We start from the raw sequence: 24884 nt of genomic DNA on the forward strand, positions 1-24884 counted from the left end.
GATGTGGGGCAGTCCCCCAAGGCTAATGACACACTGGAGGGATGTGACCCGGAAGGGAGAGCGTGATTGCGCATTTCCAACTGTAACAGTTTTCCGGCAGCGATCATGTGACCGTTACTGCCGGATGTGTGGCACTGGGGGACTGCCCCGGATGTGGGGCAGTCCCCCAAGGCTAATGACACACTGGAGGGACGTGACCCGGAAGGGAAAGCGCGATCGCGCTGTTACAGGAGATCGGGTAGCAGAAAACCAGCGACGCTGGCTTCTGCTGCCAGGGGGGAGTCCAGGCTGTCAAACGACAGCCTGGTCTCCCGTGCAGCGGCAGGGATGTGTCCCTGATGCTGCACGAAGGGCTAGACGTACCGGTACCTCCATAGGGGTTTCTTAGTGGGCGTTTTTTGGACGTCCCGGGACGTCTATAGGGGATTGAAGGGGTTAAGAGAGAAACAAAAGTCTGCTGTGTTAGATCACAGACTGACTGTGTAAGGTCTTCATGGAAAAAGGAAATTCTGACAAGTCTGAATCTGAAAATATAACCTTTATAGAAAATTCATACTGCAAGATGTCAAGCTTTTCTTGATGTAGGGCGCTGTAAATGGAAAAACTCCTTTGCTAAGTCAAAAAGGTGGCCCTATCTCGTAGCCGCTCCTACTCTTCCTCCCCATTCATCCCAGAGGCCCTCCTGAAATCTGACCTGCAGTCAACATGTATAAATTATCCTGTACTTGGGAATTAAGCGTGTTTATTTTGGGGGCCAAGATCTAATTTTGAAATAATTGGCCATTTTCCTGCCTGAATCTCCTCCGGGAAAAGAATAGAGTACTTCTGTAAGTAGGATTTCTATAATTTTTCTCCCTTTTTTATCTGTTGGTGTGATTAAATTGTTTTTTATATGTTCTGTAAATATTTTTTATTTAATAATAAATAATTCATTTAATAAGTTCCTGCCTTTGTCTGATATAAGAACCACATTTTCCTGGAAGAGACGTATTTAATAGTCCATAGTTAGCATAGATGCCCGGCTAATCGGGTATCTTTTTTAAGATATTTGGGGACAGTAGGTTAAATGTAAGTTGAGTGTTTAAACCAGGTTTGGTTTGGTAGGAGCATTATCTTTATATTAGAGTGGGAGGTGTGTAAGTGGGACGTTTAGTCATTATTTTTCGATCTAGTGAATACAGATAGTGATAGTGATCCTCTGCTAGTGATAGTAGTGGAGTAGTGCGCATTCGTGACATGCCCTGTTTGTGTTCAAGAACTCCATTTTTGTAAGAGCGATACCCAAAGCATTTCCCACTAGCATCGCCACGTTGGCCTCAATGGGTGAACTTTCTTGACAGTGCTTGGCTGCTTCAAGCAACCAAAACTGGTGCCAAACAAGAGCAGCAGAAAAGACCGTTTTCACCAGATGTGGGTTTTTGGTTTCTTTTTAAATTGTAAACGAGAAAATAGTATAGATCAAAGTACTCGCGAATAACTTTAATCCTTCATTGGCAGGACAGTATGGGACATTAGACTGTCCCTTTCAAAGAAAAAACCCAATGGAAAAATATTAGTAGTCTAGACCCCAAAATAATATTTTTATTCCAAGTTACAGTCCATATTGCAGTGTTTTACTGCATGCTAAGTGGAGCATGCCTGTGTTCAGTTATTGGGGTTAGAATACAAAAACTCTGTACCCCCAATCAAAGTCATAGAAGTAGCAGCCAATCACATGTATGCTAGATAAGGGCAGCACCGAGGCTTACCTCAATAACAAGACGAGACTCATACTGAGGTGAAACAGGAACTCTTTATTTGGGAAACACACAGGCTTATATATAGGTTAGGTGAGAAACAAGCCATAAATCATGTCCACATCTTCCCGCCCAGCGCCACACTTAGGCCACTGAGCCCCGCAATGTCCGAATAACTTTGGCCATCATTCTTGAGGTGATCCTGGGGTACCGAATAGCACAGGGTCCTGAGGGTATCCTGTCCAAAAAGCGACGCGATAGCCCGAAGGGACCCCGAGCAGCAACAGTTTCCCCGGGATGGACCGCGAGATAGCCGGCATGCATACGACAACCGCGCCGACTGATCTCTGCTTGTGGCCCCAGCGGCCGGGGATCTGTAGAAGTCCTCTTAGAACCCCCCGTGGGTTAACTCCATGAAAGGGGCGCTCTGGTGGGGTTGATGTTGTTCAGGCTATACAAGGTTAAAGTCCGTGGGCAGGGCATATGGAACAGGGCACTACACGAGGGGAACAAAAAGCACAACAATAATCACACATATACTGAGACATAGACATATAGCTACTACAGACGGCACTTATTAATCCTGGGCCGTCACAACCAACCCCCCCCCATAGTCCGGCAGACCCGGCTAGATCCTCAACGCCTGGGCCTGTGGCTGTCCGGGAAAGCTAGGTGGATATTAGATTGTGTCCCCTCCACAGTCTTTGGAGTCTCTTATAATTTGGGCACCGTGGCACTCTGTACCAGGCCCCATAGTCTGTAGGGAGGAGGCTGGCCCCTCCAGAAACCCATGGCACGGAGGCTTTCGTGACAGTCCCCTAGCCCAATTGCCCCTACAATGGTAGCGATCACCTGGCCAAACTCTGCCTCTCCCGATAAGCATACCAGCCGCTGGAGAGAAAGGCTGAATGCCCCTTCTCCCGGGAGCGTACTCGGCCGCCGGGGAGTGATGGCGCCTGCACCCCCTCCCTGGTGCCACTGGGGAGATGGTCTCCCAGGCCATCTGCCAGCCGCTGGGGAGAATGATATCCTCAGCTCCCGCAATTGGGATCAGCGGCTGGGGAGGGAGGACTGATTCCTCCACTTCCAGGTTTTTGAGCTGCGCCATCTCCGGGGTACTCACTCAGCTGCTGGGAAGTGTTCCCGCCTGCCTCTCCTCCTGCCGCTGGGGAGATGGGCTGGCCAGCGGTGCTCTGTCCTGTTGCCAGCGATTCAGTTGGGGCTAAGTAACCTGGGCAAATTGCCCAGCATTCCAAGGACCCAGGTGTGAAGATCATAGTCCTACGACCCCTCCTCGGTTAACATCCGCAGACAATAAATCTAGTCTCTGGATTTGGTTGTGGAGCACAGTCGCACAGCCCCGGTATCTGATCTGGGCTAGCCACCCAGTATCCCTGTGGCTCAGAGGTGGAGACCAGAACCCCTATCCACACCTCCTGGGTTAACATCCTCAGCTCCCTCAATGTCCGAATAACTTTGACCGTCATTCTTGGGGTGATCCTGGGGTACCGATGGATAGCATGGGGTCCAAAAGGCCAGGATGGACCGCGAGATAGCCGACGTGCACAAGACACCCGCGCCGGCTGATCTCCGATCTCCTGGTGGCCCCAGCGGCAAGGGATCTGTAGGAGGCTCTCTCTCTGAACCACTCCTGGTGCGTACCCCACCCCCGTGGGCTAACTCCATGAAAGGGACACTCTGGTGGGGTTGATGGTGTCCAGGCTATGCAGGGTTAAAGTCCGTGGGCAGGGCATGTAGAATATGGGCAGGGCATGTAGAATATGGACAGGGCAGTACATGAGGGGAACAAAAAGCACAACAATAATCACACATACTGAGACATACAGAAATCAAACAATAGCTACTACAGACGGCACTTATTAATCCTGGGCCATCACACACAGCATTTTACATGATTTGAACAAGATGTATATTTTCACCTTTGTCTACCCTTTGTACAGTGCTGCAGAATCTGATGGCGCTACATAAAATAATTATAATCATCATCATCAAGGGAGCAAAATCATCTGTTTTGGCGACACATAGTATTTTATACATTACATAGTAACTATAAACATATTTGATTTATACACATCTTACTGATCCTCGCACTTGCAGGTATAGCCAGCATGCAGCTGCCCAGTACACGGTGGAAACACTAGTTGATCAATATAGGCTAGTTAAGAACCATGGCATGTATACCTAAACATATGGTGCCCTACTTGTTGGCTACCCCTAAAGGGAAAACCTTTCCCTGCAACCCACAAGCTTTATAAATAAAAAAAAAAAAAACCTGCATTATGAAGACGCAAGATATTAAACAGCTTAGTTTTTAATGTGTTTTATTATAGTTTTAGAAATCTCCCCATCACACCCCCCATTAGATAGTAAAATATGTACAAGGCTTTCCAAGTTACATGGTGGTCACAGTACAACTACTGCCCGAGGAAGGAGGCCATTGGGTCATCTGCCCTCTGTCTTTTCATTCTGTAAGCCTCCATTTCTTCCTCGGTTGGCTCACGTGACTCATACAAGCTGTTGTATGCCCTCTTCCTCTCATCCACCTGTAATAACTCTTCAACATGCTTCAGTCGTGCTTCTTCAGCATTTAATGCCTGTAATAAAGAAATAAATCTTTAGTAACCGTTCAGAATAACAAGTATATATCGAAAACCCACAGCAATGTAATCTACAAAGAAAACCACGCTGGAGTTTATTCACATGAGCCGCTGCAATACATTTCATCTCAAGTAAGCAAGAAAGGTGAAGCTGGTCCCCCTTGGTGAGTAGCTGTTATGTAATGTAATTTCTTTACAGATATAACATGCCTTATGTGGAGTTGATCCATCATAACACAAATCAAGAGCTTTGTAACTAATTTCCAAGACTCTCTGTGTGAGGTGGCTACACAACAGGAAATATCCAAATAGTTGCATATCTTCCAATATATTCATGATACACAGAAATGCTGGACTCATACCTTCTTTAGCTTTTCCTGCTTCTTCTTATCCTCACTGTCACTGTCAGAACCACCACCACTTTTATGGTGCTTTTTCTTCTTCTTTTTCTTTTTAAGGTTGTCTTGGTGAATCTATAAAACATGGAAAATGGATGCTTGAAAACTGAGTTTTTCCTGGATCAACATCTGAAGATCACTGGGGCCTTTTGCAAAGGGGTATAATGCCCCAGAACATTTCTGCCCTTGATGGTTTTTAAATTATTTTGAAGGCGTAGATTATGTGGCTGAAGTAATCTGTTGGTTTAAAAGACTAACTTTGCAATTATTTGGTGCCATTTTAATTTTACTGCAGCAGATGTGCTAAGGCAGGCATACGCGGGAAATACCGTATTTGCTCGATTATAAGACGAGGTTTTTTTCAGAGTAAATGCTCTGAAAAATACCCCTCGTCTTGTAATCGGGGTCGTCTTCTAATCAGACCTCAAATGAGGTCTGACTATTAGACTAAGATCCAGATCCCCCGCATCGCTGCAGGGGACCTGGATCCTCCTGTATGGTAACCTCAGCTGCTGCCGGCGTCTATCACCGAGCGCCGGCGAAAGTGCCGGCAGCAGCCGAGGTTGCATACGCGCGTACCTTCCTGCTCCCGGGATAGCCCGCCCACTGCGGGGAAGCAGAGCCGGTTGGGGAGATTGCTGCAGGACCGGGACCCGGCGGCACTGTGCCGTCCCAAAGCAGATCCGGTAGACCTCTTCAATTTTCTGGAGGAGGCGGGGCCTAGCGGGGTCACACAGCATCATGCTGAAATCCCGTGGGAGCTGCAGCAAGCGCTTGCTGAGGCATCGTGGTGAGTGAAGTGCCTGAGTATATTAGTGTCTGGGTAGGTAGGTAAGTGTCAGAGTGGGTAGGTAAGTGTAAGTGTCTGGGTGGGTATTTTAGTGTCTGGGTATGTAAGTGTCCCCCCTATATGCCACTCTGTCCCATGATATGCCTTTTAACCCCCTATATGCCAGGGTGGCATATAGGGGGTTAAAAGGCATAACATGGGGCAGAGTGGCATATAGGAGGGTATAAGGCATGCCTGGGGGCAGATGTGCATAACTGGCTGCAGATGAGCATAACTGGGGGCAGGTTGGTAAATAAAAGGAAATTAAAAACAAAAAAAAATAGACATGAATTATTATTTACTAGTAAAACTTTTTTCCTATAGGGTCGTCTTATAATCAGACTTTTTCTTTTTTTTCCTAAATTAATATTCAGATTTTGGGGGTCGTCTTATAATCAGGGTCGTCTTATAATCGAGCAAATACGGTAAATAACAGGCATGCCTTTATCATGGAGCTATAGTATACTTTAAGAACCAAGCATTCTGAAGTTTTTTAAACTACCGAGCGACAAATTTACATGTAAGCAGGTGTCAGACAAGATGGATATTTTCTGGAGGTATGATGGATGAGTAAAAAGGCAATAAGAAATTAAATGCTGTTGCAGAACCGAAACGTTCACATATCTGCAGCTCTTAACTAGAAAGGTGGGAGCTTCAGACGAAAAAAAAAAAAAAGCGTAATAATTTAAGAAACAGAACACATATTGTAAGAATCAAATTTTAACTTACCTCGACTAACGTTTTTGGCATTTCCTCCACCGTTTCTATGAAGTCCTCTTCACAATGATCAGTGTTCTAAGATGGAATAAATATTAGTGATTATATTTTTTAGAACAATTCTGGATATACAAGTTCTTGCAGCAAAACACAGAATTACATGTATTTAAAAAGGTTTAACAAGTAAAGGGGGAAAATGAGAAACTTTTAATGTAAAACGCGGTAAGAATTTGGAAAATTAGACTATTACTAACCATACTTGATCCAAACCAGCTGCTACTTTAATGGTATACTAAAGGGACACTCCAGCCATTATACGCAATTTAAATGTCTGTAGGGACCTCTCCTTGGTTTAGAGGAGGTGTGTTTGGCTATATGCGCAATGTTACTATACTCACTGCCAGCCCTAGCAAGTGTCCCAGTGGGTCTAAACAGATCAAAGTGCTCTTATTCATTCATTTCAACGCGAGAGCTTTCCTGTCAATGACTGGCAATGGAGGAGCTGGTGAGTAAGTAAAAGTGTACTTTCACTAGCCAACTACTTTAATGTGCATTCTTTTTTGCCGAGGTTGTACTGGGCACTAAAGAGTCTCTTTAGTTCCAGAAAACCAACAAGCGCTTTTTGTAGCTTGTATATAACCTCACTGAAGTCAAAGTTCCCTTTTGAGGTTCACTGTGATGTAACCATTGTAAGCCAAGATGATGATCAGATATGCAAGCACCACCCTGAAACCAATTCTGATGGAAAATAGTAATATGAAACAAACAATATAATGCATTGCACTTAAAGATGTACGGTGGCTTCAGTGTGTGCCAACTTGAGAGGCCAGGTGGTTTTCATGTGCTGTTAAAATGTACTTAGTGGTAAGAAAGTAAAATAAAATAGCCAGAAACTTACCATTACGCTCTTTCCTGCCTCGCCGGTGCAGTAAGACATCTTAACGAAGGAATGACAACACTTGTATCCCCAGTAGCCATCTTTCCAATATGAGCCCCATATACACTAAACAAAAGAAAAAATAAATCATTAACATTCAAACACTATGTTCTTATTTAACCCCTTGATGACAATTGCCGGTCCGGGCACGTCACGGAAATTCATGTCGATAACGACAAATGACGTGCCAGGACCGGCACGTCATTAAACGGGTGCAGAAAGCGATCTATTTTCGCTTTCTGCACCGAAACGGCGTTGCTGTAATGCCTCGAGCAACGCCATTATCGGCACAAAGGGGCCATCTCTGGCCCCTCCCCGGGGTGTCAACATCCGCCATACTTTGTATGGCGGCGGACGCCCGTTTTAAAAGCGTTGATCGCCTCCTAAACTTAAATGGTGTCGCTGGAATGCCTCGATCAGGAGGCATCCAGCGACACCAAACACTTACCTTTGGATGGGCTGTGACCACTCCGGAGAGCGGTCACAGCCGCAGCTGCCGGTGATCTTCGCCATCTGCAAGATGGCGGCGGTCCGGGAAAATTCAATAAAGAAACAATAAAGTCTAAAAAGTTCGCTAGACGGTCTCCAGACCCTCTAGAGAACTCTGGCTCCACTTGCAGGTTGAATATAGGTACTGCATTCAACCATGCAAGTCAATGGAGCTCAGCTTTCTAATCACAGTGTGATTAGAAAAAATAAATTAAAAATAAAATAAAATTAATAATAATTAGAAAAAAAATAGTAAAAAACCAGTAAAATGTAAAAATAATTTCCCACTGATGTCACTATCAGGGGAACCTTCAAGTTGAAAAAAAATGTTAAAAAAATTTAAAAAGGCAAAAAAAAATATATATATATATAAAAAATATATTTTTGTGAGCAAGTCCTAAAATTAGCATATTAGCTTAAAACAATTCTCGCATGGAAAGAGTTAAAATACTGGCATATTAAATGCCCATGGGGTGTCTACTTTAAAAAAAAATGTATGATTTGATGGGGTAAATTGAATTGGCCGGGTTCAACAAGGTCCCAATTAACACGGGGGGAAGGATGGCCACACATCTAATTTCCAATTAGAAAAATGCACACGTACCAAATGTGGCCTTTTAGTTCCCCCCAAAAATGACAAACCCATGCATGTGGGGTATCACTGCACTCAGGAGATGTTGCTGAACACATATTGGGGTGTCATGTGACAGCGGCATATACCAGGAGCTGTAAATTCATACATAAAGTAGGTGTGTGTGGGAAAAATACACACACAAAAATACTACTGCAAACTTTGAAAAAATGCTGGTGGTAAAATGTGTGCATGCAAAGAGTTAAAATACCAGCATTTAAAATACCCTGGGGTGTCTAGTTTTCAAAAATATATGGTTTTGTTGGGCATACTGAAATGGCCCGGCTCAAAGATGTACCAAATAGGGCACGGGCAGTGGATCCCCAAATGCCAAAGTGCAACATTGAAAAATGTGCATGCCCCAAATGTGGCCCTTTTGCCCACAAACAGCCAGGCAAAATCATTCATGTGAGGTATCGCTGTACTCAGGAGATGTTGCTAAACACATATTGGGGTGTTTTTTGATAGTGACATATACCAGAACCTGTTTATTTATACCTAAAGTAAAATGTGTGTGAAAAAACAAATGCAAAAAAATTACTACCATAAAGTTTGACAAAGGCTGATGGTAGAATAAGTGCTTGGAAAGGGTTAAAATACCAGCATTTGGAATACCCTGGGCTGTCTAGTTTTCAAAAATATATGACTTGATGGGGTAAATTGCATTGGCCGGCTTCAAAGATACCCGAAATGGCACATGGGGGGAAGAATTACCAGATTTGGAAAAAATGGCTTTGAAATAGCAAAACGGTACCTGTACTTATTGCTCCATAACGTGCAGAAAAAAGCAAAAAAAACATAAAAACATTGGGTATTTCTAAACTCAGGACAAATAGTAGAATCTATTTAGCAGGTTTTTTTTATTACCTTTTATAGATGAGCAAAAGATTTTTCAACTAAAAGTTAGAAACAGTCATTTTTTTCTAAATTTTTCACCATATTTTATACTTTTTTTAATAGTAAATAATATGATACAATCAAAACAATGTCATCTAAAGAAAGCCCTTCTTGTCCTGAAAAAAACAATATCTAATGTGTGTGGGTTCAGTAAACGGGAAAGAAGAAAATTACAGCTAAACACGAGCAGCGCAGAAATGTTAAAACGGCCATTGTCACGAAGGGTACAAAAAGTAAAATCAGCCTTTGTCACGAAGGGGTTAAATTGGACAAAACAAAATGTAGATCCGCAGAGAACAGTTACTTGTTTAGGTTGAAGCTCAGCAGAGCAGATTGGCAACACCCCTTTGAGTTTGATGGCATATTAGCCGGTTTGTCAGCCTTAACACTGCCACAGACAGGTGCCAACACAACAACATGGGCAGTAGATCTACATGGCGAGATGGGTAGCATCGGCAGACAAGGTTAAAGGAGCAGGGATTGGGTTAAAATAACAGTACAGTTATCAACACAGAAGTGATTAATACATTAATGGTGTTAGAAATCAGGCAATATTCTTACAACGTAAAGACTAATCACTTAAATCTGGAGGTAAATGAGACACCATTGCCCAACAATAACAACGATACTCTCCCGATTACCTCTCACTAATAGTTGATTGTTAAACGAGAAGACATTTTTATGCTGTGTCCAGCAGCTTACCGTGTGGTTGTTGATAAGAACATCTTCTTCATATTTTGAACGTACAACTGCCTTCTCTTGCCCCTTAATAACTGTCCCATGCCGGGAGTATTCCACATAATCCTCTGTCTGAGCAAGAAGAAGTTCCACGGGTGGTGTGTCCAAGTGCTCTTCTCCTCCATACTGCAATAACGAACAAACATGTTAAAAAGCCATTCCAATGAATTACTCATGGAAGTTACGTTTCTATTTCATTGTGGGTAGCCAACCTTTTCCAAGATGCTCTTTTTTTGGTCCTCTTTGAAGTCTTCTTTCTTTACTTTGAATGATTTGCATAACATTTCTAGCTTGGTGGGATCTGCCTGTAGATGAACCTCTGAACCTTTGTCATAGGCTTCCCAAGCAAACACTGAAGGGAAAATATATTACGAGTTATATGAGGGGAAAATAATATTTGCAGATCCGCATTATTTGGCGGTTGGCAAGGTCCTTTCCCACCACATTAACAATGTCAAATTTAATCACATACATACCTATTAGAATGTAAAAAGGATTTATATTTACACCCAAAGCAAAATATGGTTCTCTCTTTAGTTTTATTGCCAGAGAAAATATGCAACCAGAGAGTAGCACTCTCGCCATTAATAAACCACATCTTAAAGTTATTCTTACTTTATAGAGTAGGGCTACAACAACGAATCGATAATGAAAATTGTTGCCAACTAATTTAATTATCGATTAGTTGAATCAATTTTTATCGATTATAAAATGAGGGTTTTTCAGAGCAAATGCTCTGAAAAATACCCATCGTTTTATAATCCGTTAAAAGTGACTCACAGCAGCAGGTCCTACTTACAGTTCCTCCCTGCAGTCACTGCCGATTGGCCCACCCACTTCCTTTTTCCAGTCGCTCCCTGTAGTCACTGCCGATTGGCTGCAAGGAGGGATAGTGAGAAAGGGGTGGGGCCTCCTGGCAGTGACTGCAGGGAGGGACAGGGAGAAAGAAAGGGGCGGGGCCAAAGTGTTAATTTAGGGGCAGTTATAGTTAGTGAGGTGTTTAGGGTTAATTGTGGTTGATGGGGTGTTTAGGGTTAATTTAGGGGCAGTTGTGGTTGATGGGTGTTTAGGGTTAATTTAGGGGCAGTTGTTATTAAATAAAGTTAACTTAAGGTGCAGTTAGAGCTAAAGGGGGGCAAACCGAGGGGAATCTAAATCCTGGGGGCAGTGAAGATTAACCCAGTACTTATTTATAAAAGTATTGTCTGTGAACCAGTCTGCAAACCTTTGAGTGCACTATGGCATGGGGGGGTATACGGCATACCTTGGGAGGACGGAGTGACATATCTGGTGGTATAAGGCATATAGGCTATATAAGGCATATGTGGGGAGGGCAGTGTGGCATGTCTGGGAGGGCAGTGTGGCATGTCTGGGCTCAAATGTGCATAACTGGGGGGGCAGGTTGGGAAATAAAAACAAGAAATGCATTTTTATCAGTTTTTTTTATTCTGCTGTTTGTTTCTTACATCCTACGTTACTTTATTAAATTATTTTAAATACATGAAAATTTTAAAAATTTTTATCCGATTAATCAAAAAAATAATCGGCCAACTAATTGATTATGAAAATAATCGTTAGTTGCAGCCCTACTTTAGAGGTGATTTTATAAAAAGATCCTGCAAGCACATGATGAACACAATGCCTAAAAATCACTGTCGCATTATTGGTATAAATGTAAATAAAGAAAAAAAGCCTTTTTTCAAATCTCTTTTCTAATGTTGTTCTAAGTTTTTTGCCACAAATTTACCATCAGCAGCTGGAAGCTTTTTCAAATGTAGGGAACAAAAAACATGTAAATTGGAAGAGAACAAAAGCCATCTCTTCCTGGACAGAACACTAGAATACCTAAACTACCTACGGGAAAATACCTTAAACATTTAAGACTTAAAACTGCTAAAGGAAAGACTTACGCTGTGTCTGGGCCATAGAGACTGTGTCTCCGGTGTGTCGGACAAAGTTATCTCCAGCATAACTGACCCTGCAAGTAATTGCGATAGAAACATGTTTGTAAGTGATAAAGCTTATGTTTCAGAATCTATATTTACATTTTTAATCAAACTATAACAAGCATAGTGATATTACACAGAAACACAGAATTGACAGCACATAAGAAACATTCAGCCCTTCTTGTTGGTCAATTTTCTCTGATGTAACGACTCGCACCTTAATCAGCCCTTGATCTTAGAGCCAAGATAGCTTTATGCCTATCTCATGCATGTTTAAATTCACTCACTTTATTGGCCTCTACTACTTCTGATAGGACACTACATGCACATAAAATTACATCGAAGCATCTGAGGCTCTAGTTTTAGAGTATGGCCTCTGGTTCCAACATTTCTCCTCTTTAGAAATAAACTCCCAACCACAGCTTTGTTAAATACCTTTACGTATTTAAAAGTTTCTACCCATCTCATTCTTCTCCCCTCCAAGCTATACATATTCAGATCCCCTTAGTTTTTTCTGAAAATTTTTATCTAGAAGACTTTAGCAGCCCAACGGAACTCTTTGTAACATGCCAATATACTTCTGGAGATGGTGTCTCGAGAACTGTATACAATACTCTAGCGAGGCCACTTATCACTTAAAGCGTGATAATAAAATGTATGTAAAAAAAATCTTTACTTTTCTTACCACTATGAAGAGTTCCCCAGAGAGTGTAAGCTGATCAGTCCCACAATTGTAGTTTGATAAGGAAATCAGCAAAGACAGTCATGCTACAACATGCAATATGTGCTTGGATTACTTATCATGACTTACAAGCTAAGCATTGAGCTCACGCAACATATATAGAACCGGTTTATTATACATACTCATCTGGATTTTTTCCTCCGTCAGCATAAGGATTTTCCCTCATGGCTCTCGTTTTGGGATCATAATATGCAGAATTAGGATTCAGGTTTCTCAGGTACTAAAGGAAAATATTTTGAATTTGTCAGGGAATAAAAATCAACAAATACCAATAAAGTATATGGAAAAAAACAATTAGAAACCCTATAGCCTAAGAAAAAAATTGATTATTCTGTACATGGAATTATGTAGTTTCTTATTTCCACTGGAACCAAAGTTTTTAGTGGAATAGATTAATTTGTTCTTTTAAAAAAAAATAGCCACTATTTATAAAATGTATACTGCTTAAGGGTTAAGACAATCTATACAGCAAAGCAAAGACTGGGAAAACTACAGCCCCCCACCCACCCCATACAAATAAAAAAAAAAACTAATCTTACCTTGGCGGTGTCTTCTCTGATACGGAGGTTTCGAACTGTAATACGCCTCTTGGAATCAAAGTTCTGTCCCGGCATGTCAATGTCATCTGCATACTTATCTTCATCCTCATCTTCGCTGTTGTGATCCCTCTCCTGAAATGTTCAGCAACCCAAGTTAGTTACATATTACGGTTCCATTGAATTTGTTTTCTTCAGTTATGTTTTAAAGTACACATACACTGCTAAAAAGTCACCCTTACGCCAAAGAGCTGAAAGAGGCTGATGTAATACTATAGTCTGGTTTACATAAAACAGGATTTGGTATGACAGATACACAAAATATTGTCAGCTGGAGGAGATCCATCGAGCTTTTAAATTATTAAATCTCAAAACATATTTGTTATATAACCAAATAATTAATCTACAGAACATTTGACCGCCAATATTAGCACTTTGTATCTTTAACTTAGGCACAAAGACGTCAGGAAGTGGACATCTTAAGACTACCAAATTTGCTTCCTTATTGCATGTCTTAGGAAACTGAGCAACATGGCAGCGAGGAACACAATGGGTGCTGTGATCCTGGCTCTGCCCACACTGGAATAATTCTGTGCAAAGCCACAATTATACTGGTTTCAGAGGGGTTTCAAGACCATTGACACATTTATAATATGGGAATTTTATTTTAACGCTCATACTATAATAATTTGCATGTAAGCAACAATATGCTATATGCTACAGTATCGAGCTAAAGCACTTTAAGCAAAAACATTTTTTTTAATATGACCATATATTAGATATTAACACACATTTAAATTTTATCCTACTTAACTTTAAACATAAACAGAAAGACTTTGATGGCACATAACAACCGTTCTAGTCTGTCTGTATTTCCTGCTGTAAAGACCTTAATCAGTCTTTGGTCTTGTATTAGAGTTAGGATAGCTATATACCAAACCCTCTGCCAAGCACAGATAAACTGAAAACAGAGGCAAGAGATTTAGATAGTATTCCTTCATGGTCAAAGTAGGGCAGCCAGGAGAGATAGAAAAACGTGACAGAAGTCTCATTATTTATAGGGCTATACATAGAGTATTTTACAGCTTCTTGATCCAAGGAGAAATCTGATTGCCTTTTGGAGTCAAGAAGGAATTTTAGGGTTTTTTGCCTTCTTTTGGATCAACAGTAGGAAGGTAAGGTAGAAGGGTTGAACTTGGAGTCTTTTTTCAACCTTAGGTAACTATATTTAACTAAACAATGAATGCAGCAACATACATTTTAGGGGGCTAGACAGTTCCTAGACAGTAAAAGTATACACAATATACACTCATGGCTGTTGATTACAATAAGTTTGGCTGACTACCCAAGCGGTAAAAAATGCTAGGAGCTGCCAAGGAATAAAAGCTTACTGTAGGTGCATTCTGCTCATCATCTCCCCACTGGTGTCTTGGGGAGTTCTGGAGTAAAGGAAACAAGATATAAAAGGAAAACTTTATACATGCAAATAAGACTGTCAACTAAAAAAATGCATCACAGCAATGCAAGAGTAAGATCAATGAAGTCTGCTCCATGTGTATGTATATTACTTACACATACCAGGAAGATGGAGATCTTCCTTTAGATGAGGAAAAATGTGTTATAGCTGTATTGGTCCAAGATAAGAGCGAGCCTTTAGTTAAATCTTTGATTGCACCAACATAGAAAAAAGATGTGGTGTCACAAGCTATCATGACATCAGAGGTCTCTTCTTTAACCTCAACTTTTTCTGTGTTGAGCCAATTAAAAGGTATCAACTCAGTAAAGTCTTCATTTCCCTTTTTATACAAACATTTCCTGCTTTCATAATCATCTTACATATGACAAAGCTTATTTTTTCTGCCAAGTGAACAATTAAGTACAAAGCCAAAAATGAAACATGGGTGCCACACATAGGTGCCCAACGTGCGGGCGGAGGATCTCCTGCTTGTGAGCTCAATGAGCGATTCAAAGCAGAAGAATCGCAGGATGGAAAGTTTAAAGACATCCAAGTATTTGTTTGTCTCATCTGTCTTCTACTCAGTTACAAAAAAATCTAGTAGGGCAAAAGGGTTATTTATTTTTCTTTTTGGTTAACTTGCAGTTAGAAATATAATATTAAAGGAATAGTGTATTATCACTTCAAGGTAAATACGGGTGTGTGTAGCATCTCTATTACTTACCACGTGTTCTGAAAGTTTTCCAGAGGCCAGCTCCTCCTGCAGTTTCTGAGCCTTCAACGTACGTTTGGCCTGCAGATAAACAAAAGCAAAGTGCATGTTATTAACCCCTTCAATCCCAGGGGTTTTTGGTACCTCAAAACCCAGAGCAATTTTGCCATTTTTGGGGTATGTCGGTTTAGCGATTATTCTCTGTTCCTGTGAGTAGTGTACCCATATAAACTATATATTGTTTTTTCAAGGAGATATAGAGCTTTCGTTTGATACCATAGTTGGATGATTAGCTGAAAATTTAGAATGAGAAATTTAGTAAAAACTAGTGAAGATTAGAAAAATAAACTAATTTTTCCCTCTGAATCCTCACAAAATTAGGTAAAGTGATGGAAAATCCCCTCCAAGTTTATCAATTCAGGTGTCCTGATTTCAGAAATACCTAATTTATATAGATTTTCCAGACTTTCCCAGCACCAGGGAGCATACTATAAGGTGTACAATTTTGTATAATTTTTATGCCTATGGCTTAACGGGTTTGGGGGTTGTGAATGGGGGCAGGAGGGTTATACTGGCTAGATGTTATGCTAGGGCTATGGGATGTAAGGTTTTTTAAGAATTTATTTTAATTTTGTAAAAAAATTTTTGTATTTTTTTTTTTTACACAGTAATGGTAAGAGGTCCTCCTAGGGACCTCCTGAACATGCCAGTGATGTCACAGTGACATCACAGCTCACATTATAATTTTTTTTAGTATTATTTATATTATTTTAATGATTTATTTAATATTTTTAAATCACTAACCGTTTTTTTTTTTTCAGCTTTTCTGTTTCAGGACGGGGGGGGGGGGGTGAGAGACATGGTTTCTCACTCCCCTCCCCGCGATCCCCCTGCACCGATCACACTGTGATCTCTATGCAGGTCCTCACAGACCTGCATAGAGATCGTAGCGTCTCTGTGCCTCATCGGAGGGCAGGATATCCCCGATGACCTTCCGGGTTACGTCAGCAGTGACGCAACCAGGAAGGGAATGCCCGATCGCACGTTTGCAACTGCGCGATCGCGCAATCGGGCCAGTTTACAGTGTAACAGCTTACCGGCTTTCATGCCGGAAGCTGTTACAAGAGATCGGACAGCAGAAAGCCGGCAAAGCCGGCTTCTGCTGTCAGTGGGGAGTCCAGGCTGTCAAACGACAGCCTGATCTCCCGTGCAGCGGCAGGGATGTGTCCCCGATGCTGCACGTACGGGGACGTCCATAGGGGTTTCTTAGTGGGCATTTTTTTGGACGTCCCGGTACGTCTATAGGGGAACGAAGGGGTTAAAGTGCATATACTACCCAACTTTTTCAGATCCATGTGGCACTGTATATCTGCTGGATCTCCGCTGTAACTTGCCTCCACTGCATGTGATTCTTCTACCATGTTTTGTTAATTAGATTAAAACGTGTTTATCGCAAGCAATTTGTAGTTACTAATGGAAACCGGTGAGGGAAAACCCAACCTATTGTTCTGTTCTACTGAACTGGTGCTCTAAAATAAGGCATCGCCATATTTAATATAGTCAATACAAAATTAGATTTTTATTCACAGAATGCATCCCTAAAATTTCCTTTCCAATTAAGTTTTCTGTGTCTCAATTAGCACACTATTTTTCAATTTGTCCTCATACTAAGTTACTGTCCTGCAAAAGATATGGCATAACAACTGGCCACAGTAATGAGAAGCCTTGCTCTGTGCCTATCCATTATTAGAGCCACACACTTTTATGAGCGAGGGATACTATCAGGCCATCTCTTGTGTGCTCAGAAATAAAAATTTAAGATTTCCCAGGAACAGCATTGTCAATCCAAGTTGGAAGATGCAGCACTTCCGGCAGATAGAGTCCAGTTTTCGCAGATTGCCCACAGGTACCTTCTGCTACACGACTATTCCCTTTTAATGTAAATAAACACTCCTAACTATTGTATTAGGATCCGAAGGAGAATTGAGAAGAACCAATTTACCAAGTCAACTTTAGAATGCTCCTCAACAATCTTCATGTGTTCTTCTGGGTTGTAACCATTCCATCGGTCTCTTTTGCCATCGTAGTCCAACAGCAGCTTAGGTTGTTCGTATTCATCCGGAGCAATGTTAGTCCCAGTGAACCTTGCTCCAACTCTTCTGGGTCTCTAAAGTAAACAGACATTTAAAACGTGGAAGCCGTAGCTCATACCAGGGAGCCAAATGCTAACATGAAAAATCAGGGGCAAAATGGCTTTGCCATCCAACTTTGCAGATACAAGAAAAGAGTGACTATGATATCGATGAGATCATTACACATCTCAAACAGCAATGAAAGGCTTCTTCCCCTTCTGTTTTAGTACCTGGTTAAAAGGCAGCACATATGGCACCCATTTGCAAAACAGGCAGTAAATATTAAATTATTACTATCTGCTATTTACTATGCACCATATTTATATATATTATATAGATACATAAACACACACAGAACAGGAAACAAACAAACAGAAAGCACAACCCCAAGGTTATGAGTATCACAGCAGGAGAATGTCCTTACCTCAAAGCAATCTTTTTTCTTGTGTGATATAGAACCGCAATTCTCACATGCTCCTTGGCGATATTTTATTGCAATGGAACCCTAAATATATTAAAAAAAAAATATCAAATTGAAATTGCTAATCCTCCAGACCATGACCGATACATAAAGTAGGTAGAATATACCCTAAATTAGAGATGCTACATCTCAGCTGGCACAAAACAGCTTCATGGAAGTGCCACTATGCATTAAAAACAATAACTTTGGATCCTTTTTACAGACAAAAAATACGAAAGCAGCTTGTAAATTTAAAGTTGCAAGCTACATTTCCCTGAGTGATCAGCACTGTGTTCTGGTCTCAGACAGTTGTTACTTCAATACAGATCTTAACTCTATCCCCTCTACTATTTTGGAACCAAATGAAGATTCCTGATTGTAGTAAAGGTGAGAGGTCATCCGTTCAACATCCATTCTCAAAAGACTGGCTGTAGATCAGCAGTCGGCTATTTTTTATTTTTTTTTACATTTTCAGTAGCAAGTAACATTTGTCTCTATCACAGAAGTTCTATTAGTTAGAGACTTGGGGGAATCTGTAATCCCCAAAAAGAAAATGAGTGCCAACACTACCCACCAGCATCAAAGCAGACAGAGCTCTCAGAGACCCATCTACCTACAGAAGAATATTCCATGCAAATTACTATTTCGGGGAGGATCAAACAGCAGAAATGCCCAGTGCGTTTTTTCTAGAATCAACGAGGATCAACGGACAACTTCAGACTAAGAAATACATCCTCGTGGAACAGGCACCCAAATGATTACCTCCTTGACACCTTTCTTGTACCATTCTCCCATCGGCGTGTATTCCGCCTGCTTCTCATCTTGTGGCCTTTGATGTTTTAAGGTAGGTCTCTTTGTAGGATCCACATACCAAGGAACCGATGAAATATACTGTGGAATGTGAGGGTTAATGTCTCTGGAGAAAGAATAAAATTAAAAAAAAAAGGGAAAAAAGTTAAAAAAAAGGTACATAACCAGGCAGCACTTTTTATTCATTTTTAAACTTATTAACTATGAAGAAGCTGGGAAAACATGTACGCCACTGAAGAGTTAAATATCCATCGGTATCATATTTAATTACAAAAGAGATATATATATAGCAATACAGAGGACAGAAAAATTCACACAGACTTACTTTCCTTCTTCATCCACTTCGGCGGGCGCGTTACCCAACTTTCGCTGTTCTTCCAACTCCTTTTTCCTCCTCCAATCCTCTCTCGTCATTTTTTTAGGCTCCTCCAGGCCGGCTGGGTCCGCACCTCCTCCTCCTCCTCCTCCATCGGGAACCGCCATCATTTTTGTACCCTCTGGCATTTTAGAGAGAGTTTTGCTGCAAAACAGACATCACTTTTTATTACGCAAGAATCCATTAATACACGTTTTTGGGTATAAACAGAAAAATGTAGAAAAAGAAAACAGAGTTAAATAAATTAGTTTGGAAATCTGTCCTCCTGGCATCCGGATACACGTTACCTCTCTGAGGGGGGCTAGCAAGACCCCTCTATGGTACAAATGGGTCATATAGACTGGCACAGGGTCAGAAGACCATTACAGACGCTGAGGAGGGATAAGCAAAGACCGGCACCAGGGAGGAAAGAGACCGCTCCGGGAGCTACACACCGGCACCGGGGAGGAAAGAGACCGTTCCGGGGGCTACAGACCGGCAGCGGGGAGGAAAGAGACCGTTCCGGGGGCTACAGACCGGCAGCGGGGAGGAAAGAGACCGTTCCGGGGGCTACAGACCGGCAGCGGGGAGGAAAGAGACCGTTCCGGGGGCTACAGACCGGCAGCGGGGAGGAAAGAGACCGTTCCGGGGGCTACAGACCGGCAGCGGGGAGGAAAGAGACCGTTCCGGGGGCTACAGACCGGCAACGGGGAGGAAAGAGACCGTTCCAGGGGCTACAGACTGGGAAATGGGAGGAAAGAGACCGTTCAGGGGCCATAGACAGGCAACGGGGAGGAAAGAGACGGTTCAGGGGGCTACAGACCGGCAGCGGGGATGAAAGAGACCGTTCCGGGGGCTACAGACCGGCAGCGGGGAGGAAAGAGACCGTTCCGGGGGCTACAGACCGGCAGCGGGGAGGAAAGAGACCGTTCCGGGGGCTACAGACCGGCAGCGGGGAGGAAAGAGACCGTTCCGGGGGCTACAGACCGGCAGCGGGGAGGAAAGAGACCGTTCCGGGGGCTACAGACCGGCAGCGGGGAGGAAAGAGACCGTTCCGGGGGCTACAGACTGGGAAATGGGAGGAAAGAGACCGTTCAGGGGCCATAGACAGGCAACGGGGAGGAAAGAGACCGTTCAGGGGCCACAGACCAGCAACGGGGAGGAAAGAAACCGTTCAGGGGCCACAGACCAGCAACGGGGAGGAAAGAAACCGTTCAGGGGCCACAGACCGGCAACGGGGAAACCGTACAGACGGCACTCTGGCAGCACACAGTAACTGGGGGTAACCAGGCTTTCCTCGCCTTACGGCATGGAGGAACAGGCCCGGATACACACACGCACAGGAAGACGTTTGCTCTCCAAGTAAACACAGCGGCCTAGCAGCCCGGATCCGATATTTGGTAGCACGATCGCCGTTTTGACCCGCTCCGGGCCACCCACCTGCTTAATAAAGACAAAAAAAAACCAATAATAAATCCACGATTCGGTAGCTGGAATCCTTACCTAAAACTCGCCGCCTCCAGTCGGGAACTTAGCGCGTGACCGCGACAACAACCACTAGGGCCGACGGGACGCACCAGCCAATGGGAGGAGTTTGTTTCGTCTTCGAGTTAACCCTTTCTGCACCGAACTCTACGTGTTATTATTCTGTGCTCTAGTTTTACCCTGGGGGTTTAAGGGGGGCAATATTGATGATAAAGGTTTATAGCCTTTCTACATACATTTACCAGGATGTCTATAGTAAGAGGGACTTCATGTGGCCCTTGACTGGATCCGTTTTTCTGCATATCTCTTGTTTTTCTATACATCCTCTTAATGAATTTTGGACAGACCTGGTTAGTGCATATAGATCATACCTACTAAGTGTCCTGAAGCACTCCTGACTGGTCCCGCATAGCTGCATTGCAGTCCCGCTTGGTCTTTGGCTTTAAATACGATCACATGTAATAAAAAAATTCCTTACGAAAAATGTATTCGGTCAATAGCGTCCTAAAATAATCTGACAAACCATTTTAAGGGTTAGAAGAATTTCATAATAACAATTACCGATATATCATTTTATCCTCAGGGGTCAGTGATGCAAACTGCTTAAGGTTCTTAGAAGCTTTAAAGCGAAACAGGTTAGAGACATTTATAATAAAAAGGCATTTATACGTAAATTAAGAAACACAATATAGTGATACGTTCCATTCCAGTAAATCAGTGAAAGTGCGAAAGCAAAATCACCAACATACCTCCCAAATGTCCTGTTTTTTGCCAAGGTGGCCAAGGGTAGGCGCCAACATTGCTCATGGTGGACATCAGGAGTCTGTGGTGGACAATTTAATGACGTTCTATGGACCTTCACAACCTTTCCCCTCGCAGTTGGCTCTTTGGATGGGTGGATGGACCTGCATAGGGCCGGACTGGGCATAACGAGGCAGCCCTGGCGCTTTTAGGCCGGTGACTGCTTAATGACGTGTGGCCACACGTTACATTGTTACGACACATAGTACACATGTGATGATTTGGACATCTAACATGTACGGTGAGCGCGTCCCTCACCACCTTAGGTTCCCTAGTGAAGCCTCCAAACGTTAGACTTTACTAGGTACAAATGACCTTCAAGTTTCCCATGAGTTAAGCTCCGGAGTTGGCTTCTCGCTAAAATCAATGGGAGCTCAGCTCAGGGCAACTTGAAGAAGCAGGAGTTGGTTGGCGGATGCAAAATTCAGACACTTAGCACTAGAAGGTTTGTGTGCAGAACCTTAATGCCCAAATGAATCTCGTGCTAAACGGCAGTTGGTTATAAAAGGTTTTTTCACTTTTTCTGGTGATAGCTTAAGGATTCCATACTATGTAAACGTCCAAAATACCGGGAATATCCAGCCAGTGGCCACCCGCTGCAGTCAGCTGATTGGGTGATGTCGTCGGTCAGCAGCCCACCGGGCATTTGCCAAGTGTGCCAGGTGGCCACTCCAGGCCTGAAATTGAAATATATATTACGTCTTGGATATCCGGTAAGATACTAGTTATATGCTATAGATCCTAGTTTATAGTAACTGTCAAAAACAAAAAAAGTATCATGTAAATATTGAAATATTAACCCCTTAAGGACAATGGGCAGTCCCTAAACCTATTGAAAACAATGCATTTTGAGCCCGTACATGTACGGGCTTTGTCATTAAGGGGTTAATTGGGCAAGGGGTAATATTACATGATAATGTTAAGCTCTGCAGTACAATATTTCTCTTCTAGAGCATCGAAGGAGTCAACAGATCCTTGAACCATCTGTTTAAAGACGTGATTTCCGTTGCAACGTAGCCTGTAAGAAATGCCTAGAGCCGGTTACAGCATTGGAGAAATATGCATTGGCAAAGATTAATGAAAGAAGTTCAGGCTGGAGGGAGAGCTGGGAGAGTAGGAGCGGATGGGACTGGGTTCCAGTTATAGTACAAGAAGAAAATGCAGAATAAGCTAATCAGCAGGAGCATTCCAGCAACTCTTTAAGGAACGCAGAAAGCCTTCCAGCTGCTCGCCTATATATTTTATACAGTCCACCAGCCGGCGTGAGTATAAAATGCAGCTTCAAAGAAAAACAGCCAACATTATAGAACCGTATGTGCCGTATATGTGCATATGCATGTATTCAGGCACGAAGACGGCAGATTTGATGTACTGTGTTTGTTGTTAAAATGTTTCATAGCACAGTGATGACTATTAAGTGGAATGAAGCAAGGGATTCTTATCACTGAGACTGTCCCACGCAAAGCGGGACGGCAGGGAGGCATGCTTTGGGAACAATATTCTTATGGCTTCCCAAGAGTTAACACCATCATTTAAAGCAAGTTTAAATATATCCGGAATGGAGCAGTAGGAGGCTCAGAACTGGATACACAAAATGTATTTTTATGTAGCATAGGGATGACCCTGATTATGACAGCAGTTGGAGATTTTGGATTATTTTCCCATACCTCCCTATATCACCAGTGCTTGTGGGACAGTCCCAACTTGCAGGCACTATTCTGCTGGCAGCTGCCCCTTTGTCCCGCACTGTCCTGCTTTTGTGGCCAGTGGGGATCATGAGTCAGTTTTGTAAAATCAATGGACGTCTTTGTTGTTGCAGCATTGACCTCCGTTGCAGCTCCTTCGTGACCACCTTATGATGCTCTTCAGCTGATCGCTGCAAGGTGGCTCTTCCTATAAGTTGTGCGTGTGGTTTCTCGGGCCAGGTTGCACCTTCCCAGACACCCCGAACACATGAATTATGGGAAAATAAATGTGTAAATTATAGGTTAGGGTAATCATTAAATGGAAAGGACTTGGGAATAAATGTAGACAATAAACAAGCAAACGTGTTCAATGTCAGGTAGCTGCGGTAAAGGCTAGTAAGATATTGTCATGTATAAAAAGAGGTACAGGAGGAAAATACTATGTTGTAGGTCAATGTCAAGACCCCACATTGAGTATGCAGTGCAAGTCCTCGGCACCTGTTCTTCAGATGACATTATGGAGCTCGCAGTTCTCTGCCCCTGGATTAGCCCCGCCACACCCTGCGTGAGCATAAAAATGTAGTGTGCGGCTGCATGTATCCAGCCGTCAGCACAGATAGTTAAGCTATAGACGTCTGTCACGGTCAGGACTACTTGCCAAGCCGTGACTGTGTGGAGGGCGTGGGCATGAAGGGGTTAATAGCACCAGGCCTCTGGATTTACTAATTTGACCCCTTAACAAGGCATAAGCTATACCAAATTAACCCCCAAATCCTGCCTGTATCCCCCCAGGTAGTCTGCCACCACTCACGATTTTGATACCGGATTCGTGAGAAATCCGAATTAGAACCTCTATCTCTATATATATATCAACCCACCCTGGGCAACCAACATATATATATATATATATCCAGTAAAACGTAATAACAACAATATGGTAACGTGTTATCCTCTCTTAGGGTTCGTGGATATCAATACTAGAGCCCAAAGACAGACTTGGATTATGAATATTTTAATAACAAAAAGACAAAGATTACACAGTGCCAGAATTACGAAAAACAAGACATACAAAAGAAAAATAAAACGGCAAACAGTTCTTAAAAACAAAGGGACTTAAACACAGGACCCTCACTCACGAGTTTCTCCAATAAGCAGGCCTGTGGGAACTCCTTAAGTCCAGATGGTTTCTTGTGATGTTGTTCCAATCAGAGTATATCATGGAGTTCTGCTTTGAGGTCGCTGCATTGTCCCTAAATCAGACTTTTGCAAGCAAACGCCCCTCTGACCACATGACTGATTATATGACACCATCCCCAAGAATCGGGTCCCATCTTTGATGTGCCAATAAGTTATGGTGGGGTACTATCCACTTAAGATAGGAATGGAATTCCTATAACTCAGGGTCCTTATCTGTTAGGCCATGAATCACCACAGGGGTCCTTTGGGAAGATGACACCTCTAGCCAGAACAGATACAGAGGGCATGCACAAAGAAACACATTTACATCAACCTCAGATTAACTCATTGAATGCCTAAACAAAGAAACTAACCACCTCTGCTGGGTTACCCTTCCATGCATCCACTACGTTATATGAGTTAATCATGACAACGTCCAGTGTCAAAATAGCCACCTCTATGTTCTCTTGCATTCTTTACTGCATGGAGGGGGCACTAACTAAGGCCCAGTATAAATAACATTTACAGAATTTGAATAGGTACCAGCTGCCCGCTGGTCCGGCGAGATGTGGTGTCACAACATGGAAGAAGCACGATT

At 42.6% G+C, this 24884-nt stretch overlaps 1 protein-coding gene across 1 annotated transcript; it reads right to left on the reverse strand.

The window, feature by feature from the left end:
- Positions 1 to 4171: 4171 nt before the first annotated feature.
- Positions 4172 to 19267, reverse strand: LOC149282577 (pre-mRNA-splicing factor SLU7-like). Its single transcript, XM_089498067.1, has 15 exons — positions 19110 to 19267; positions 18737 to 18890; positions 17939 to 18019; positions 17385 to 17549; positions 15395 to 15463; positions 14606 to 14653; positions 13218 to 13349; positions 12801 to 12898; positions 11901 to 11968; positions 10203 to 10342; positions 9955 to 10116; positions 7197 to 7301; positions 6311 to 6376; positions 4717 to 4827; positions 4172 to 4351 (listed from the first exon to the last, which is right to left on the reverse strand). Exons 1-15 carry the CDS (start codon positions 19265 to 19267, stop codon positions 4172 to 4174), a joined length of 1737 nt encoding a protein of 578 aa, XP_089354193.1.
- Positions 19268 to 24884: the final 5617 nt, after the last annotated feature.

The sequence above is a fragment of the Sceloporus occidentalis genome, unplaced genomic scaffold, assembly GCF_023333645.1.
Source record: "Sceloporus occidentalis isolate IW3139 unplaced genomic scaffold, rSceOcc1.0.p SCAF_112, whole genome shotgun sequence".
In the NCBI taxonomy this organism is placed as follows: domain Eukaryota; kingdom Metazoa; phylum Chordata; class Lepidosauria; order Squamata; family Phrynosomatidae; genus Sceloporus; species Sceloporus occidentalis.